The sequence below is a fragment of the Ranitomeya imitator genome, chromosome 3, assembly GCF_032444005.1.
Source record: "Ranitomeya imitator isolate aRanImi1 chromosome 3, aRanImi1.pri, whole genome shotgun sequence".
In the NCBI taxonomy this organism is placed as follows: Eukaryota; Metazoa; Chordata; class Amphibia; order Anura; family Dendrobatidae; genus Ranitomeya; species Ranitomeya imitator.
Window position 1 is genome coordinate 813,320,298 of NC_091284.1, and position 17,586 is coordinate 813,337,883.

At 44.4% G+C, this 17,586-nt stretch overlaps 1 protein-coding gene across 4 annotated transcripts in view; it reads left to right on the forward strand.

The window, feature by feature from the left end:
• Positions 1 to 17,586, forward strand: part of DLG2 (discs large MAGUK scaffold protein 2) — a 1,534,662-nt gene that overhangs the window by 896,989 nt on the left and 620,087 nt on the right. The window contains exon 6 of one of the 4 annotated variants that reach the window (XM_069759326.1): positions 5,688 to 5,765. The exons of the other annotated variants lie outside the window; for them this stretch is intronic. Within the exon in view, the coding sequence (XP_069615427.1) occupies positions 5,688 to 5,765 (78 nt within the window). The remainder of the gene's footprint in view (positions 1 to 5,687; positions 5,766 to 17,586) is intronic. 4 annotated transcript variants of the gene reach the window in all.

The window sequence follows — 17,586 nt, forward strand, 5'->3', positions numbered from 1 at the left end:
ACCTGGCGGGTCTCTCTGCTGTAATACATTTCAGCTGCTGGTATTGGTAGGCCCTCCTCCCACGTGGATCCAGTTGCGGCAGCCTATAGTCATGGCTCATATATGATTTCTGACCTGCTATACATGCCCCAGACATAGTGCAGTAACAGCTCAGGGACATAGCTGTAGATCCCAAAACACTCGGACAGGGGGATACTGAGTATAGTGTGAACATACAGTATAAGTAATAAAATGTATGTACACAGTGACTGCACCAGCAGAATAGTGAGTGCAGCTCTGGAGTATAATACAGGATGTAACTCAGGATCAGTAATGTAATGTATGTACACAGTGACTGCAGCAGCAGAATAGTGAGCGCAGCTCTGGGGTATAATACAGGATGTAACTCAGGATCAGTAATGTAATGTATGTACACAGTGACGGCACCAGCAGAATAGTGAGCGCAGCTCTGGGGTATAATACAGGATGTAACTCAGGATCAGTAATGTAATGTATGTACACAGTGACTGCACCAGCAGAATAGTGAGTGCAGCTCTGGGGTATAATACAGGAGGTAACTCAGGATCAGTAATGTAATGTATGTACACAGTGACTGCACCAGCAGAATAGTGAGTGCAGCTCTGGGGTATAATACAGGAGGTAACTCAGGATCAGTAATGTAATGTATGTACACAGTGACTGCACCAGCAGAATAGTGAGTGCAGCTCTGGAGTATAATACAGGATGTAACTCAGGATCAGTAATGTAATGTATGTACACAGTGACTGCACCAGCAGAATAGTGAGTGCAGCTCTGGGGTATAATACAGGATGTAACTCAGGATCAGTAATGTAATGTATGTACACAGTGACTGCACCAGCAGAATAGTGAGTGCAGCTCTGAAGTATAATATAGAATGTATGTTTGTTGTGTTTACAAGGCTGTATTGTAATATATCTTATTTTAGTTATTATTCTTTTAATCACATTTGCATTATAACCTTTTTTTTCAAGGTGTAACACATAGTGTCAATGTGCCCTGATATCATTAATGTGACTCTATGAATGTGATTAACATCCAGGGAAGCTTTACTTCTTAATTGATAGCTCGCATTTGAGGTTCCCCCCAGGGAGCACAACATTATCCTTATCAGTCGGAATCTAAATTTGGACCTTAATGTAACCAAGGAGCATGGACGGGTGATTAGCATTATGCAGCATTAAGCATTTATCTCCTCCATGAAGTGGCTGACAGCTCCGGAGCATCAGAGCCGCCGTCCTGGGGAATATTTTTAGCTGCTTGACCCTGGAAGGAACATTGGCCAGACAGACGCCGAGCGTCCTACGGGTCTGACGTTCATGGACACAGTTTGTTATGACACAGAGAAATCCAGATAGAAGCTTCTATTCTTGATTCATTCATGTAATAATCTGGAATAATCTCTCCATCAGGATTGAGAATTCTAAAAACTGGAAATTTATAGTTACCGGTCATTAAAATTCTACGGATCATCTTGAGATGTAAAAACAAAAGTGCGGTGCTGCTTTTATTTACACTTGACATCTTCTCTACTCACATCCAAATCTCTCCTAGTGTATCCTCACCCATTCCCTGCAGACTGTGAGCCCTCGCGGGCAGGGTCCTCTCTCCTCCTGTACTTGTGTGTGCCTTGTTTTGCTCATGTTTATTGTACTTGTCTATAATTGCCCCTGAAGAGCACCATGGAATAAATGGCCCTATAAAAATGAGTAATAGTAATAATAATAACTAGTTGGCCCGTGCAAAATTTTCGCACATTGGTTGTAATTTTAGGAAAATCAAGCGGGTCAAATGTTAATGTATTTAATGAGATGATGAACACAGACAGTTTTTTATATATGTAGATTGGTAATACAATAAACAGGTTTGATAAGTAGAGGCTAAAAAAATGTCTGGAGGTTGTGGTGCCACCTTCAGGTTATTGTTTTTTCTGCAGGTTTCTGAAAATGAATGTTTAAACTGTATTTATTGATCAAATCGTGAATGTGTGGTTTGTTTGAGTCTTTTCTTGCTGAAGGGGGAAAGTTTACCTTTCAAGTGGTGTATTATTTATGTGTGTGGGACGTAGTAATCACCGAAAAAGCAGTGAATGTTTACAAATGTGTTTGCATATGTTACTTACCATTTGTGTGTGTGGGGCGAAGTAATCACTGAAAAAGCAGTGCATGTTTACAAATGTGTTCGCATATGTGACTCACCATGTGTGTGTGTGGGGCGAAGTAATCACTCAAAAAGCAGTGCATGTTTACAAATGTGTTTGCATATGTGACTTAGGCTACTTTCACACTAGCGTCGTTTGGGATACGTCGCAATGCGTCGTTTTGGCGAAAAAACCCATCCTGCAAAGTTGTCTGCAGGATGCGTTTTTTCCCCATAGACTAAGGGTGGTTTCACACTTGCGTTTTTGTCTGCAGCGTTTTTTGCACAAAAAAACGCATGCATTTTTTCCCTATATTTAACATTGAAAACGCATGCATTTTTTTGTGTACGCGTTTGGTCGCGTTTTCAATCGCATGCTTTTTTTACTGCATGCGTTCATTTTCAAAAAAGGAACTTGTAGTATTTTTAAGAGGCGTTTTTTGGACACAAAAAAACGCATGCGTTTTCATGCGTTTTTTTGTGTCAAAAAACACATTGGAGTCAATGGGAACGCATGCGTTTTTTTGTGCATGCGTTTGCATGCGTTAAAAACGCATGCGTTTTTTTTTTTTAAAAACATAAAAACACACTGATAAACCACCCCACACCATAAAATTGATAAAGGGATCCTACCCCTAACCCTAACCCTACCCCTAACCCTACCCCTAACCCTAACCCTACTCCTAACCCTAATCCCTTTAAGGGTAGGGTTAGGGGTAGGGTTAGGGGTAGGGTTAGGGTTAGGATCCCTTTAGGGTTAGGGGTAGGGTTAGGGTTAGGATCCCTTTAGGGTTAGGGTTAGGATCCCTAACCCTACCCCTAACCCTAGCTCTTTCTGTTTATAGTGGGTTTTTTACTTTATTTTGATGATTGGCAGCTGTCACACATTTATCTGCATGCGTTTCAAAAACGCAAACGCATGAAAAAACGCATGTAAACGCGTCAAAACGCTGCGTTTTTTTCACCACATGCAAAAACGCATGCATCAAAAAAACGCAACGTTTGCACGCGTTTACATGCGTTTTTTCACCATGCGGTTTTTAAAAAAAAAACGCCAGTGTGAAACAGCCTAACATTCGCGACGCATTGCGACGGATTGCCACACCTCGCATCTGTCGTGCGACGGATGCGTCGTGTTTTTGCAGTCCGTCGTGACCAAAAAACGTTCCATGTAACGTATTTTGGTCCATCTGTTCCACTTTTTCCGGCTGCGCATGCGCGGCCGGAACTCCGCCCTCTCCTCCCCGGACCTTACAGTGGGGCAGCGGATGCGTTGTAAAAATCCGCTGCCCCCGTTGTGCGGCATTTACACAGTATGCGTCGGTACCTCGGTCTGACGCACTGCAACGGGCCGAGCCCGACGCTAGTGTGAAAGTAGCCTTACCTGCAGTGAAGTGTGCAATCTTTGAATTTGCCTGAAATAGGATGGGCAAGCACTTCTGCAATCTGCATTTTTAGTGCAGTAATGCAGTGGCGTAGGAAGAGGGGTGCGGGGGGGGCGGTCGGCCCCGGGCGGCACAATGCGGGGGGCGGCCGGCGCTGCAGGAGAAGAAAAAAAAAAAAAAGACGCCCCTTTAAATCTTCGGGCGGCGCCGTCCGCCGCCACGACCAGGGCCAGCTCCCCCCACCACCGGACCCCGCCCCCCGCTCTATACTCACCTCTCCTGGTTCCTGCGGCGCCGGCAGCTGCAGCGTCCTCTGACTCTGCGACGTCTCAGAGCAGAGGGCGCGATGACGTCACTACTGTGCGCGCCGCTCTGCCTCTCTGTCCTGAGCGTCGCAGAGCCGGAGAGACGCTGACTGCACCGGACCTGCGCTAGGAACGGGAGAGGTGAGGATTTTACTTTTTTTTTTTTTTCTTTATGTCTGACTGTCTGGGGCTGGGGCAATGCTGGACACACTGGGGCAATACTGGAGACCATGGGGCAGATTGCTGGACACACTGGGGCAATACATGAGACCATGGGGCAGATTGCTGGACACACTGGGGCAATACATGAGACCATGGGGCAGATTGCTGGACACACTGGGGCAATACAGGAGACTATGGGGCAGATTGCTGGACACACTGGGGCAATACTGGAGACCATGGGGCAGATTGCTGGACACACTGGGGCAATACAGGAGACCATGTGGCAGAATGCTGGACACACTGGGGCAATACAGGAGACCATGGGGCAGATTGCTGGACACACTGGGGCAATACAGGAGACCATGGGGCAGATTGCTGGACACACTGGGGCAATACTGGAGACCATGGGGCAGATTGCTGGACACACTGGGGCAATACTGGAGACCATGGGGCAGAATGCTGGACACACTGGGGAAATACTGGAGACCATGGGGCAGAATGCTGGACACACTGGGGCAATACAGGAGACTATGGGGCAGATTGCTGGACACACTGAATACTGGAGACCATGGGGCAGATTTCAGGACACATTGAGGCAATGCTGGAGACCCTGGGCAGACTTCTGGACATACTGGGGCAATACTGGAGACCATGGGGCAGATTGCTGGACACACCGGGGCAATACTGGAGACCATGGGGCAGAATGCTGGACACACTGGGGCAATACAGGAGACCATGGGGCAGATTGCTGGATACACCGGGGCAATACTGGAGACCATGGGGCAGAATGCTGGACACACTGGGGCAATACAGGAGACCATGGGGCAGATTGGTGGACACACTGGGGCAATACTGGAGACCCTGGGGCAGATTTCTGGACACATTGAGGCAATGCTGGAGACCCTGGGGCAGACTTCTGGACACACTGGGGCAATGCTGGACACTGGGGCAGATTGCTGGACACACTGGGGGTAATATGCTGGACACACTGGGGCAATGCTGGACACTGGGGGTAATATGCTGGACACACTGGGGCAGACTGCTGGACACACTGGGGAAAGGCTGGACACTGGGGCAGATTGCTGGACACACTGGGGGCAGTGCTGGACATACTGGGGCAGATTGCTGGACACACTGGGGGTAATATGCTGGACACACTGGGGCAGATTGCTGGACAACATGGGGGTAATATGCTGGACACACTGGGGCAGATTGCTGGACAACATGGGGGTAATATGCTGGACACACTGGGGGCAGGACTTGAGGCATGGGCAGAATGTAGATACGGGGCATGATTGGAGACACGGGGCAGGATTGGATCATGGGGCAGGACGGATACGATGGAGGCTGGTGGGGCAGGATGTGGAGATCATATGGGGTAGAATGGATACTCATGAGGGCAGGATGCGAGAACATATGGCTGGAGCCAGGAATGAGAAACGGGGCCAGGGTGGGGAATATTATTACCATAGGGGCTAATTAAGGGATATTATTACTGCAGTGATGTATTTATTTTATTTTTTGAGTATACTGTTTTAAATGGGGGGGCGGTCCTGTTACTGTGCAGAGTGACACTATATCACCTTTTTTTCTTCATGTGATGTAATGTAGAAGTTGTGAAAAATTAAGTAATGTGTTCTGCAAGCGGAGCTCGAGATAACTGTGTTATTTCCTGCAGAAACGAGTCCTGGCTGGAAGGAATGATGGCGGTCTGTGCTGGATGAAAGATGAAGGACTTCACCTAGAGACGTCACTGGTGAGTCAGTGTTACCTATACACTGACACTATACACTGTATACTATATAGAGGTCCTGTGTATAATGTCACCAGTGATCTCTGTATTACCTCTACACAGACACTGCATACTAAGTACAGATCTCCTGTGAATACTGGCACTTATGGTGATAGTATTGTGGTTTTTTTTTTATTACTGATCAGTATTGTAGTATTCAGTCACTATGTGGTGGTAATATGTGGTCTGGAAATGGTGTTGTGGTATTTGTCCCTTGTATGTAGTATTATTCGGTCACTATGTGGCCTGGTCATGGTGTGGTGGTATTAAGTCACAGGTGTGGCATGTGGGGGTGACACCATTAGGCCCAGTTTAAGTTCTACAAAACAGGAAAACCGTTTTTGGTAACCTTTGTGTGTATTGAGCCGGGGGGGGGGGGGGGGCGCCAAACTCGGGAACAGCCCCGGGCGGCAAAAGCTCTAGCTACGCCTCTGCAGTAATGCAGTTTCATATTTCTAGTGCAGTAATGCAGTTCAAATTTCGTATTTCAAGTTTGTATGTTCTAGCGCTGCAGTGTGCTGCCTTATTTACTTAACTATATACGAGTTGGCGACTCTAGGTTCAGCACCTGTTCACACTGAGTCTATGTTTGGATGTGCAGGTCAGGTTTTTGAAATGTATTCTCTAGCCTTCTGATCGTGCACTCCGTTTCCTAGCCTACAGGTGTTTTAATTACGGCAGGTCCAATACCCCTCCACAGAGAGAGAGAATTCTAGTCTAGGAAGAGGTTTTCACATGTACCCATTCAGATGGAGACGTTTATTCTCAGCGAGGTAAGGCAAGCGTTGGACCTGGTATAAGAGAGATGCCGTAGAGGGGCTACCAGGTACACATAAAATTGGCCATTTTTATGCGCTAAACGCTCTCATTTTTCATATTTCTAGTGCAGTAATGCAGTTCAAATTTCGTATTTCAAGTTTGTATGTTCTAGCGCTGCAGTGTGCTGCCTTATTTACTTAACAATCACACCACAGACACACGCACACTGTATACGCCATACACACCACACACAGGCTCGGACTGGCCCACCGGGGAACCGGAGGATCCTCCGGTGGGCCCTGGCACTGACACCTACTGGCAGGGCCCCCACTGCTCCAGGGCCCCCCCCCGCCGCCGGGCCCCCCCCCACCGCCAGCCTTGAATACTCACCCTGCTCCAGCGATGGTCTCAGCGTCTGCACTGCAACTCGTCCTGAAAGAGCGGTCACGTGACACCGCTCATTAAGGCCATGAATATGCACATATTCATGACCTTAAATGAGCAGTGTCACATGACCGCTCAAGCAGGAAGAAGGTGCTGCGCCGGCGTCGCCGCCTGGAGTCGGGACAGAGCACGAGGGATGTCGGCACGACCGTGCAGTGGGACAGGTGAGTATGAGGGACGGGGGGGATGAAGGAGGACATAAGCCGGCGTGCCGAGCGGGAGCGGGTGCGGAGAGATAAGCCTGCATACAGGGGGGAATATAAGCCATGCATACAGGGGGGAATATGAGCCATGCATACAGGGGGGAATATAAGCCATGCATACAGGGGGGAATATGAGCCATGCATACAGGGGGGAATGTAAGCCATGCATACAGGGGGGAATATAAGCCATGCATTCAGGGGGGAATATAAGCCACGCATACAGGGGCGGACTATGAGCCATGCATGCAGGGGGAATATAAGCCATGCATACAGGGGCGGAATATGAGCCATGCATACAGGGGGGAGGGATATGAGCCATGCACACATGGGGAGATATGAGTCATGCATGGGGGGGAATATGAGCCATGCATACATGGGGAGATATGAGTCATGCATACAGGAGGGGTAATATGAGCCATGTATATGGGATGGGAGGGAGATGAGCCATGCATACAGGAGGGGGGTCATTATACAGTATGGAGCATCATGTGTGGCCAATGGACATTATACAGTATGGAGCATCATGTGTGGCCGTTATACAGTATGGAGCATCATTTGTGGCCATTATACAGTATTGAGCATTATGTGGGATCATTATACAGTATGGAGAACTGTGTGGCCGTTATACAGTATGGAGCACTATGTGTGGGTGGTCATTATACAGTATGGAGCACTGTCTGGCCATTATACAGTATGGAGCAATGTGTGGCCATTATACAGTATGGAGCATCATGTGTGGCCATTATACAGTATGGAGCATCATGTGTGGCCATTATACAGTATGGAGCATCATGTGTGGCCATTATACACTATTGAGCATCATGTGTGGCCATTATACAGTATGGAGCATCATGTGTGGCCATTATACAGTATGAAGAACTGTGTGTGGCCATTATACAGTATGCAGCATCATGTGTGGCTATTATACAGTATGGAGCATCATGTGTGATGGCCGTTATACAGTATTGAGCATCATGTGTGGCCATTATACAGTATGGAGCACTGTGTGGCCATATTTTTGTTTGCTTATAATTATTGTATATAAAACAGTGTGATCAGCAGTGCCAAATGGCTGCGGTTGGGACGTGGATATGGGTGTGACTAGTTGTGAAATGGGTGTGGTCAGAGACGTGGCATAAAATTTGCTTCTTCAAAAGTTGGGAGATATGGTACCACATCTGCCAGATCACGGCAAGTGCCGCAAATCCCATAGGGAATGAATGAGGCCAAACGCAGTGTTGCCATAAGTGATCCGTTACGCGGCAGATGCAGAAAAACTGCCCGATCTGCTGCAAAAGGCGACTTTCACATCAGCGATTCTTGCCAAAGTCACTGCCGATAGTGTTATACTCACCAAAGGGGGAGGCAGCGCTAAAAGTGCCTGGGGCAGCAGAAACTCTAAATACGGCCCTGGGGGGCTACATTATATTCTGTGGGGGGACTGCATTATACTCAGGGTACTACATTATATTATGGGGGGCTACATCATACTATATGAGGGATTACAGTATACTCTATGGGGGGCTGCATTATATTTTGTGGTGGGGCTGCATTATTCTCTCAGGGGACTACATAATATTATGGGGGCTACATCATACTATATGAGGGGGCTGCATTATATTCTGTGGTGGAACTGCATTCTCTCAGGGGACTACATTATATTCTGTGGTGGGTGGCATTATACTATATGAGGGGGGGCTGCATTATACCCTATGGGGTGCTACATTATATTCTATGGTGGGGACTGCGTCATACCTGAGAGGGTTGCATTATATTTTGTGGGGTGCTGCATTATATTCTATGAGAAGGGACTGCATTATATTTTATGAGGGGGCTACATTATATTCTGTGAGGGGGCTACCCCAACCCTTGCTACATTATTAAGACGTGAACTACCTTATATTATACCATGATATTAGCGCTTTTTACCGCACAATTGGTGGTCTTGTATCTATTTCTATGTAGCTACATAGTGGGCCCCAAGGATGATTTTCTCTGGTGGGCCCAAGGTGCTCCAGTCCGACGCTGACCACACACACACACACAATCTATACGCCATACGCACCACACAAAAACACACACTGTATATGCCGTACGCAACACACACTCAAACACACTGTATATGTCGTACGCACCACACACACACTCACAGATACACTGCATATGCCAAACGCAACACACACAAACACACTGCATATGCACCACACACTGACACACACACCGTATACGCCATACACACCACACACACACTCACACGCACACACACACTCTATACACCATCGCACCACACACAAACACTGTATATGCAGTACGCACCACACACACAAACACACTGTATATGTCGTAGGCACCACACACACACTCACACACACACTGTGTATACGCCATACACAACACACACTGTATATGCCGTACGCACCACACACACACTGTGTATACGCCATACGCAACACACACTGTGTATGCCGTACGCACCACACACACACTGTATACGCTGTACATCGCCTCTTGTTCAGTACCACCAGCGGAACACCGTCGCAAACACGCCGCCGCCGGAATCAGCCGAATGATTCTCTAACTGCCTCCATTTTTGTGCAGGTGGAGCACATACGCAGATTAAATGTGATCGCCGCTATCTTTCTGTACAAAGAAGGCGGCGGTCTGATTTACTGCGCCTGCGTGAATTCCACGCAGGTGCAGTGAATCATTCGGCTGATCCCGGCGGCAGATGCACGACGTGTCTACAGGCAGAGGAAGCCGGTCGCATTAAAGGGGTTTTCCCACACACAAAAGTACATTTTATAAATTGTCTGTGTCTGATCTTGTACGGAGCATACCACATCTCCTGGGCAGGGGAGGAAGCAAAAGACAATACTGACATTACAGCAGGGGATCACAGAGGATTCATTTTGTGAGGTAAAATATTTCACTGACTGTTTTTAAACAATATTTTACCTCACAAAATGTATCCTCTGCGGTCTCCTGTTACCTATTTTGCTTTCATTTTAACACAGGGGGAGGGGTGAGTGCACATAGGAAAGAGGACACACACGGGGGAGACAGCTCAAATGAGAGAACACATGAGGGAAGAAGACAGCACAGTGGTGGAGAGAGAACAGACAAGGGGGAGAGCACATGGGGTACACAGGTCAAAGAAAAGATGACATGAGAGGAGAAGACAGAGAGGTTCCAGAGAACTGCAGCGCTCTGGGCCTCGTTCACACACAGTGAACAGAAGCTCTTCACCTGTATTCTGACCTGGCTGCTTTGTGCCACCAGTGCAGGAGTTAACCTTATTGCTGAGAGCTGGGTCTCTCAGCTGAAGTAGATTTTGTAATCTGATCCTCTATATAGACCCAGTCCTGACTTCAGCTATTGTCAGTGATCAGTTCTACTGCCTGGCTTGGAGGTTGAAGGAGCATAGTATTGGTGTTGGAGGTTTATTTACAGAGATTGGTGTCTGCTGTTTTGGTTGCATGTTAAACCTGTTTTCCTTCCTAGTTTATTCCTCCTCTTCCCTTCTCTGTGTTTCCTCTGTGGTTGTGTGAGCGTTTGGTGAGTTTGAGACTTTTAGTTACCTTGTCTGTATACCCTGTTATTTGTATTGTTATACTGGTGCAGTCCACCTCCCTTGGGGGGAGAGGGGTCCACTGATAGGGCCTGCACAGGAGACAGGGATACACTGGCGGCTCAGGTCTCCTAACCATCATAGCTACCCCTGAGATAAGGGAAAGCCAGGGCTCCATTATAGTGTCAGGGACAGGTGCGGGTCCCAGTACGCCATCCTGCCCCTTTATCGCCGTTAACTGTGTGACAACAGGAAGGAGAGAGACAGCAGACAAGAGGGATGGCACATGTGGTAGACGGGTCAAAGAAGAGAGCACAGACGGGAGAAGTCGGCACATGGGGAAAGAGAGAGTGGATATTTGGGGGAAGAGATTCTCAATGCTGCAAAGCCTGCCCCCATCATGACATTACCGCCCACCTAATGCGATAGCACCGGGCCTCCATATAGTATATTACATATCTATTATCTATCTATCTGGATTCTATGTATCTATTATCTATCTATCCCATATTTATCTGTCTATCTCATCTTTTTTCTTACTTTCTTTTTTCTGTTTCCTATTTCCATCTGTTCCGTGAGTCATTTGTCTGAATGTCAGCGTTTGCTCTTTGGTCTCGTTCTTGCTCTTCCTATGACAGTTCTGTTTGTGTTTTATGTTTCCTCTGATGATTTCGCATACAGCGGTGTGATTGGCGGTCACATAATTCAGACTGTATGCTCTTTATGGTGCTAGGAGACGTCCCGTCCTCATCATTTATTACGCCATCCATGCTCTTTCTGGCATTAACTATAAATTTATAGATTCAGTGTTATGGGACAAGGACATTATTTAGACTTTGTCCTTTTACACAAAACCTGTAGAAAAGCATGGACGTGTTGTGATCATCATGCACAACAAAATAAAATTGCTTTTGTGACACATACCATTGTATGAACTGTCCTGAGTCTCATGCTTTTTAACTTGCCATCCACTTTTTTGAGTTCATTTGCATTCTGCCAGCGCTATATGTGTTTGAACATTTTTACCCAGCATGCATTGCACCTGCCATTGTTGAATTAGTGCCATGTCCTAAAATGAAACCCCGACTTTCCATAATGCCTGCATGCAATTTGACATAGGAGAGCAGGGGCAAATAGACAAAAACCCTCCCCCATTTCCTGTAAAGAGACCAAGATCTATACTCACTTCCTGAAGTAAGACCAAGACCCACCCCTACTTCCTGTAGAGAGACAAAGACCCACCCCCACTTCCTGTAGAGAGACAAAGACCCACTCCACTTCCTGTACAGAGACAAAGATCCACTCCATTCCTGTAAAGAGACAAAGACCCACCCCATTCCTGTAGAGAGACAAAGACCCACTCCACTTGCTGTAGAGAGACAATAACTCACCCCCACTTCCTGTAGAGACAAAGATCCACCCCCACTTCCTGTAGAGAGACATACACCCACTCCATTTCCTGTAGAGAGACAAAGACCCACTCCACTTCTTGTAGAGCCAAAGATCCACTCCACTTCCTGTATAGAGACAAAGATCTACCCCCACTTCCTGTATAGAGACAAGACCCACCCCCACTTCCTGTAGAGAGACAAAGACCCACTCCATTTCCTGTAGAGAGACAAAGACCCACTCCACTTCCTGTAGAGAGACAAAGACCCACTCCACTTCCTGTAGAGAGACAAAGACCCATTCCACTTCCTGTAGAGAGACAAAGACCCACTCCACTTCCCGTAGAGAGACAAAGACCCCCTCCACTTCCTGTAGAGAGACAAAGACTCACTCCACTTCCTGTAGAGAGACAAAGACCCACTCCATTTCCTGTAGAGAGACAAAGACCCACTCCACTTCCTGTAGAGAGACAAAGACCCACTCCACTTCCTGTAGAGAGACAAAGACCCACTCCACTTCCTGTAGAGAGACAAAGACCTAACCCCACTTCCTGCAGAGAGACAAAGACCCGCTCCACTTCCTGTAGCGAGACAAAGATACACTTCTTAAAAAATATACAGTTAATTACACATATTCACCCTGTATTCAAATAGCTCTGTTTTGATACTTATGTTGTAATATATGTAATTGACTGTATGTTATTATTCATTCTGTTATTAAAGTATACTTTTATTTAATTTGCAATCTTTTGTGATTAATGTGCTCCATTTCATGTTTTTGAATGTTAATGGGGAGCTTCACAAGGTGGTTCCCTTAGTAGTCTTGCGTGATCTCTGCAGGACTACTATATGATTATGGTATGTGTATCTGTGATTTCGTAAAAGACACACTTCTTGTGGAGAAACAAATATCTGTCACACTTCCTGTAAAAAAAAACACCTCCAATCTCCAATTCCTGTAGAGAGACAAAGACCCCGCCCCACTTCCTGTAGAAAGAGAATAATTTGCCACCTCTTTCTGTATAGAGACAAAGATCCGCCCCCACTTCCTATAGAAAGTCAAAGACCCACTCCAACTTCCTGTGGAGAGACATAGATATGCTCTTACTTCCTATAGAGACAAATACCTTTCCCCATTTCCTGTACAGAGACCTTCCCCCTCTTCCTATAAAGACAGACCTGCTCATTTGCTGTAAATTAACAAAGATAGGACCCCACTTAATTTTTTTTTCTTTTACAGCAAATGGACAAAGACCTGTCCCTACTTCCTGTAGAGAGTCAAATAGCTGCTCACTTCCTTTAATTAAACAATGCCCCATTTCCTATATCCAATTCCTTAATAGACAAAGAACCGCTTCCTGTAAAGAAATAACGATCTGCCTCTACTTCCTGTAGAAAAAAATAAAGATCTGCCCCACTTCCTGTAGAGAAATAAAGATCTGCCTCTACTTCCTGTAGAATAAATAAAGATCTGCCCCCACTTCCTGTAGAAAAATAAAGATCTTCCCCAGTTCCTGTAGAAAAATAAAGATCTTCCCCCAGTTCCTGTAGAAAAATAAAGATCTTCCCCCACTTCCTGTAGAAAAATAAAGATCTGCCCCCAGTTCCTGTAGAAAAATAAAGATCTTCCCCCACTTCCTGTAGAGAAATAAAGATCTGTCCCTACTTCCTGTAGAGAAATAAAGATCTGTCCCTACTTCTTGTAGAGAAATAAAGATCTGCCCCCACTTCCTGTAGAAAAATAAAGATCTGCCCCCAGTTCCTGTAGAAAAATAAAGATCTTCCCCCACTTCCTGTAGAGAAATAAAGATCTTCCCCAGTTCCTGTAGAAAAATAAAGATCTTCCCCCACTTCCTGTAGAGAAATAAAGATCTGCCCCCACTTCCTGTAGAGAAATAAAGATCTGCCCCCACTTCCTGAAGAGAAATAAAGATCTGCCCCCACTTCCTGTAGAAAAATAAAGATCAGCCCCCACTTCCTGTAGAGAAATAAAGATCTGCCCCCACTTCCTGTAGAGAAATAAAGATCTGCCCCCACTTCCTGTAGAGAAATAAAGATCTGCCCCCACTTCCTGTAGAGAAATAAAGATCTGCCACCACTTCCTGTAGAGAAATAAAGATCTGCCCCCACTTCCTGTAGAGAAATAAAGATCTGCCTCCACTTCCTATAGAGAAATAAAGATCTGCCCCCACTTCCTGTAGAGAAATAAAGATCTGCCCCCACTTCCTGTAGAGAAATAAAGATCTGCCCCACTTCCTGTAGAGAAATAAAGATCTGCCCCCACTTCCTGTAGAGAAATAAAGATCCTATAAATATAAGCATTTTACAGTTATTAAGTCATATTGAGATTTTGGCTACCCGTAGCCACCACAAGGGGGAGCTCATTAAAAATAGATTTCTATGGCTTCTATTAAAATAGATGACAGACCAATCCATACAGTTTTCTATCTAATGGCTGTTGAAGGCTGATATAAATGTATTATTTAACACTATGACTGTGTAAAGGGCCCATAGAAAGAATGTTGAGCTTGTACTGAAGAACAGGATATGTTGCAATAATGCTCCTGACCACATGGTGTGCTGTGATGCCAACCACTGCCCATAAGGAAGTCGGAACACTTTCTTTTCCAGACATGTGTAAATACTGTATTGTGCCCCCTAGTGGCAGGAGTGTAAAGTGCAGCATTGTCTTTATTACAATTATAGGGAATAATTTGCAGTTTTCTCCAGTTTGAAATATTTTTGTTTCTGTATTTTAAGGTTAAGAATGAAATAAATGCTGAATAATGACATGAGACGGTGTCCTATTATTTACAATTTTCTGGTTGACAGTGGAATCTGTAGTACTTGTTGCTGTTAAACATTCACATTAGTCACCTTGCTTCTCGACACGGGCAATTTCTCAGGCGTGTCTTGGTAAATGATGTGTTGAGAGAACATCCGCTTTCTCGGAGGCTTTTGGTCAGCTCCCGCTAATGGCCAGTATTAATCCCAAACGAGCGTTTAGCCATATTTTTGCTTACGAGAGTTTCAAAATAAGTGACCAATTTATACTGATAGAAAGAGGCGAAACGGCGGCCATTTATCTTACTTACTGAGATGTCCATTGCATTCTAGTGATATACATGAGCCTCCTAGTGGCCGCAGCGGTCATTACACCTAATTAATGTCAATATGAACGATTATTTTTTATCATTATTATTATTAAACCCCTTGGCAAGTTTTGTCGAACATGCATGCTCTATGTGCTCGCAACCTGTTTAGGAGCCAGCTTCAACCTGAGTACTTTAACCCTTTAGATGCTGATATCGTTGCAACAGTGGCATTTTAGAGGTTAAAAACATCTTATCGCCCCCTTGTGACATATATTGGTATGGTGAAGGCATTGTCTTGCAGCTGGATGCCTACTGAAGGGTCATGTGTCTGCCATGTTTGCACCTCTAGGAAGCTCAGCCTGTGGCCAAGCTTCATAGGAAGTCATCAGTTTTACAATGAGTGCTACAGTGTTGCAGTGTATTGTATAAGCCATCAAGCGATCACATATTCAAGGTAATATTTAAAAAAAAATATTTAAAAAAAATAAAAAAAATTGAAATCACCCCCTTCCTTCTAGAAACATAAATGTAAAGAAATCTAAAAACATGCAAATTATTAATATATAATAATGAATGATAAAAATGAAAAAAATAAAAAAAATCAAATCAGAATTGCTGTTTTTTTTGGTCACTTCACCTGCAAAAAAATGAAATAAAAAAGTGATCAGAAAGATGTAAGAACTCCGAATTAATAATAACGAATTTTAAAAAAAAATCCCTGATACAACTCTATCGACCCAAAAAGAACACAGTTTTGACTTTTGGAATATGGCAACGCAGAAATTATTTTTTTTTTAGTATTTGTTTTTATATTTTTAAAGTAGTAAAGCAGAAAACGAATGGTATTGGCGTAATTGAACTGACTCGTAAAACAAAGTTACCAGGTCACTTTTAATTAAAAAAAAAAATTTAAAAATAGAGCGTTGTTTTTTTTTTTTACAATTTTCCAATTTTGCTCCCATTTCCCATGCGGCAATATGAACCGAATAATAGAGTTATTGTTATTGCTTATGGAAGAAGTGGGGGGGGGGGAGGATGAGGTAAAAATAAAAAATTGTGTCTCCTATGACGTGTCCCCTTTAAGATTCATTGAAGAGTTATTATCCTAATTTTATGTTATATATTAAAGTCAGAACAGTTAATTTTAATAACTCCCTTCTGTGCATTTTTTTTTCTATAGTTCGCCTCAACTGCTGGTCTAAATTTTATATTGATGCCTCGTCAGCCAATCAGAGCCTCCAGAGAATGCGTTATACGTTCTTCAGCATTAAACGTAGCAGCGCATTAATTAGGCTGCAATTAGAGGACGCTATAATTGGCCTATGAAGAAATCGATGCAATGTATATGCTTGCAAATACTGGTACTTCTCACAAAATTAGAATATCATCAAAAAGTTAATTAATTTCAGTTCTTCAATGCAAAAAGTGAATCTCGTATATTATATAGAGTCATTACAGAGTGATCTATTTCACGTGTTTATTTCTGTTAATGTTGATGATTATGGCTTACAGCCAATGGAAACCTAAAAGTCATTATCTCAGTAAATTAGAATACTTTATAACACCAGCTCGAAAAATGATTGTAAAATTGAAATGTATGTTCAGTAAATGCACTCAATACTTGGTCGGGGCATGGAGGTGATCAGCCTATGGCGCTGCTGAGGGTTTATGGAAGCCCAGGTTGCTTTGATAGCCACCTTCAGCTCGTCTCCATTGTTGGGTCTGGTGTCTCATCTTCCTCTTGACAATATCCGTAGATTCTCTATGGGGTTAAGGTCAGGAGAGTTTGCTTCCAATCAAGCACAGTGACACTGTTGTTTGTACACCAGGTATTGGTACACATGCAGGTATTGCCTAACAAACAGGCACAAGACATGCAGGTGCGGGGACTCAAACATTTTTTGGGCACGCCGTATTGTTAATGTCAGAGCTTTTTTTTCATATGAATCACAAAATCCAAAGCCAGTAAAAACAAAAACAAAAAAAAAAATCTTCTTACCAGCTGCCACCAATAGAGGGAGCTTGCTGTCTTAATATTAGACTGTCAAATAAATGTTACTCAATATAATAATATGAAATAAAACAAATATACATAAAGATGTAAAGTATTACTATTTTATTGACATACATAACTGTGCAGTAAAAAATAATAGTTAATCGATAAAAACAAGAAGCAATGAAAGCAAGGGGAGGTCGATGAGAGACATAAAATAATGAAGATAAGAAAATACAAGGAATGGCCAACAGATGGCAGAATACGACCAAGGAAGGATGATAACGCGTAAGTATATGCACATATGTATATCCACAAAGTTAATTACAATGCAA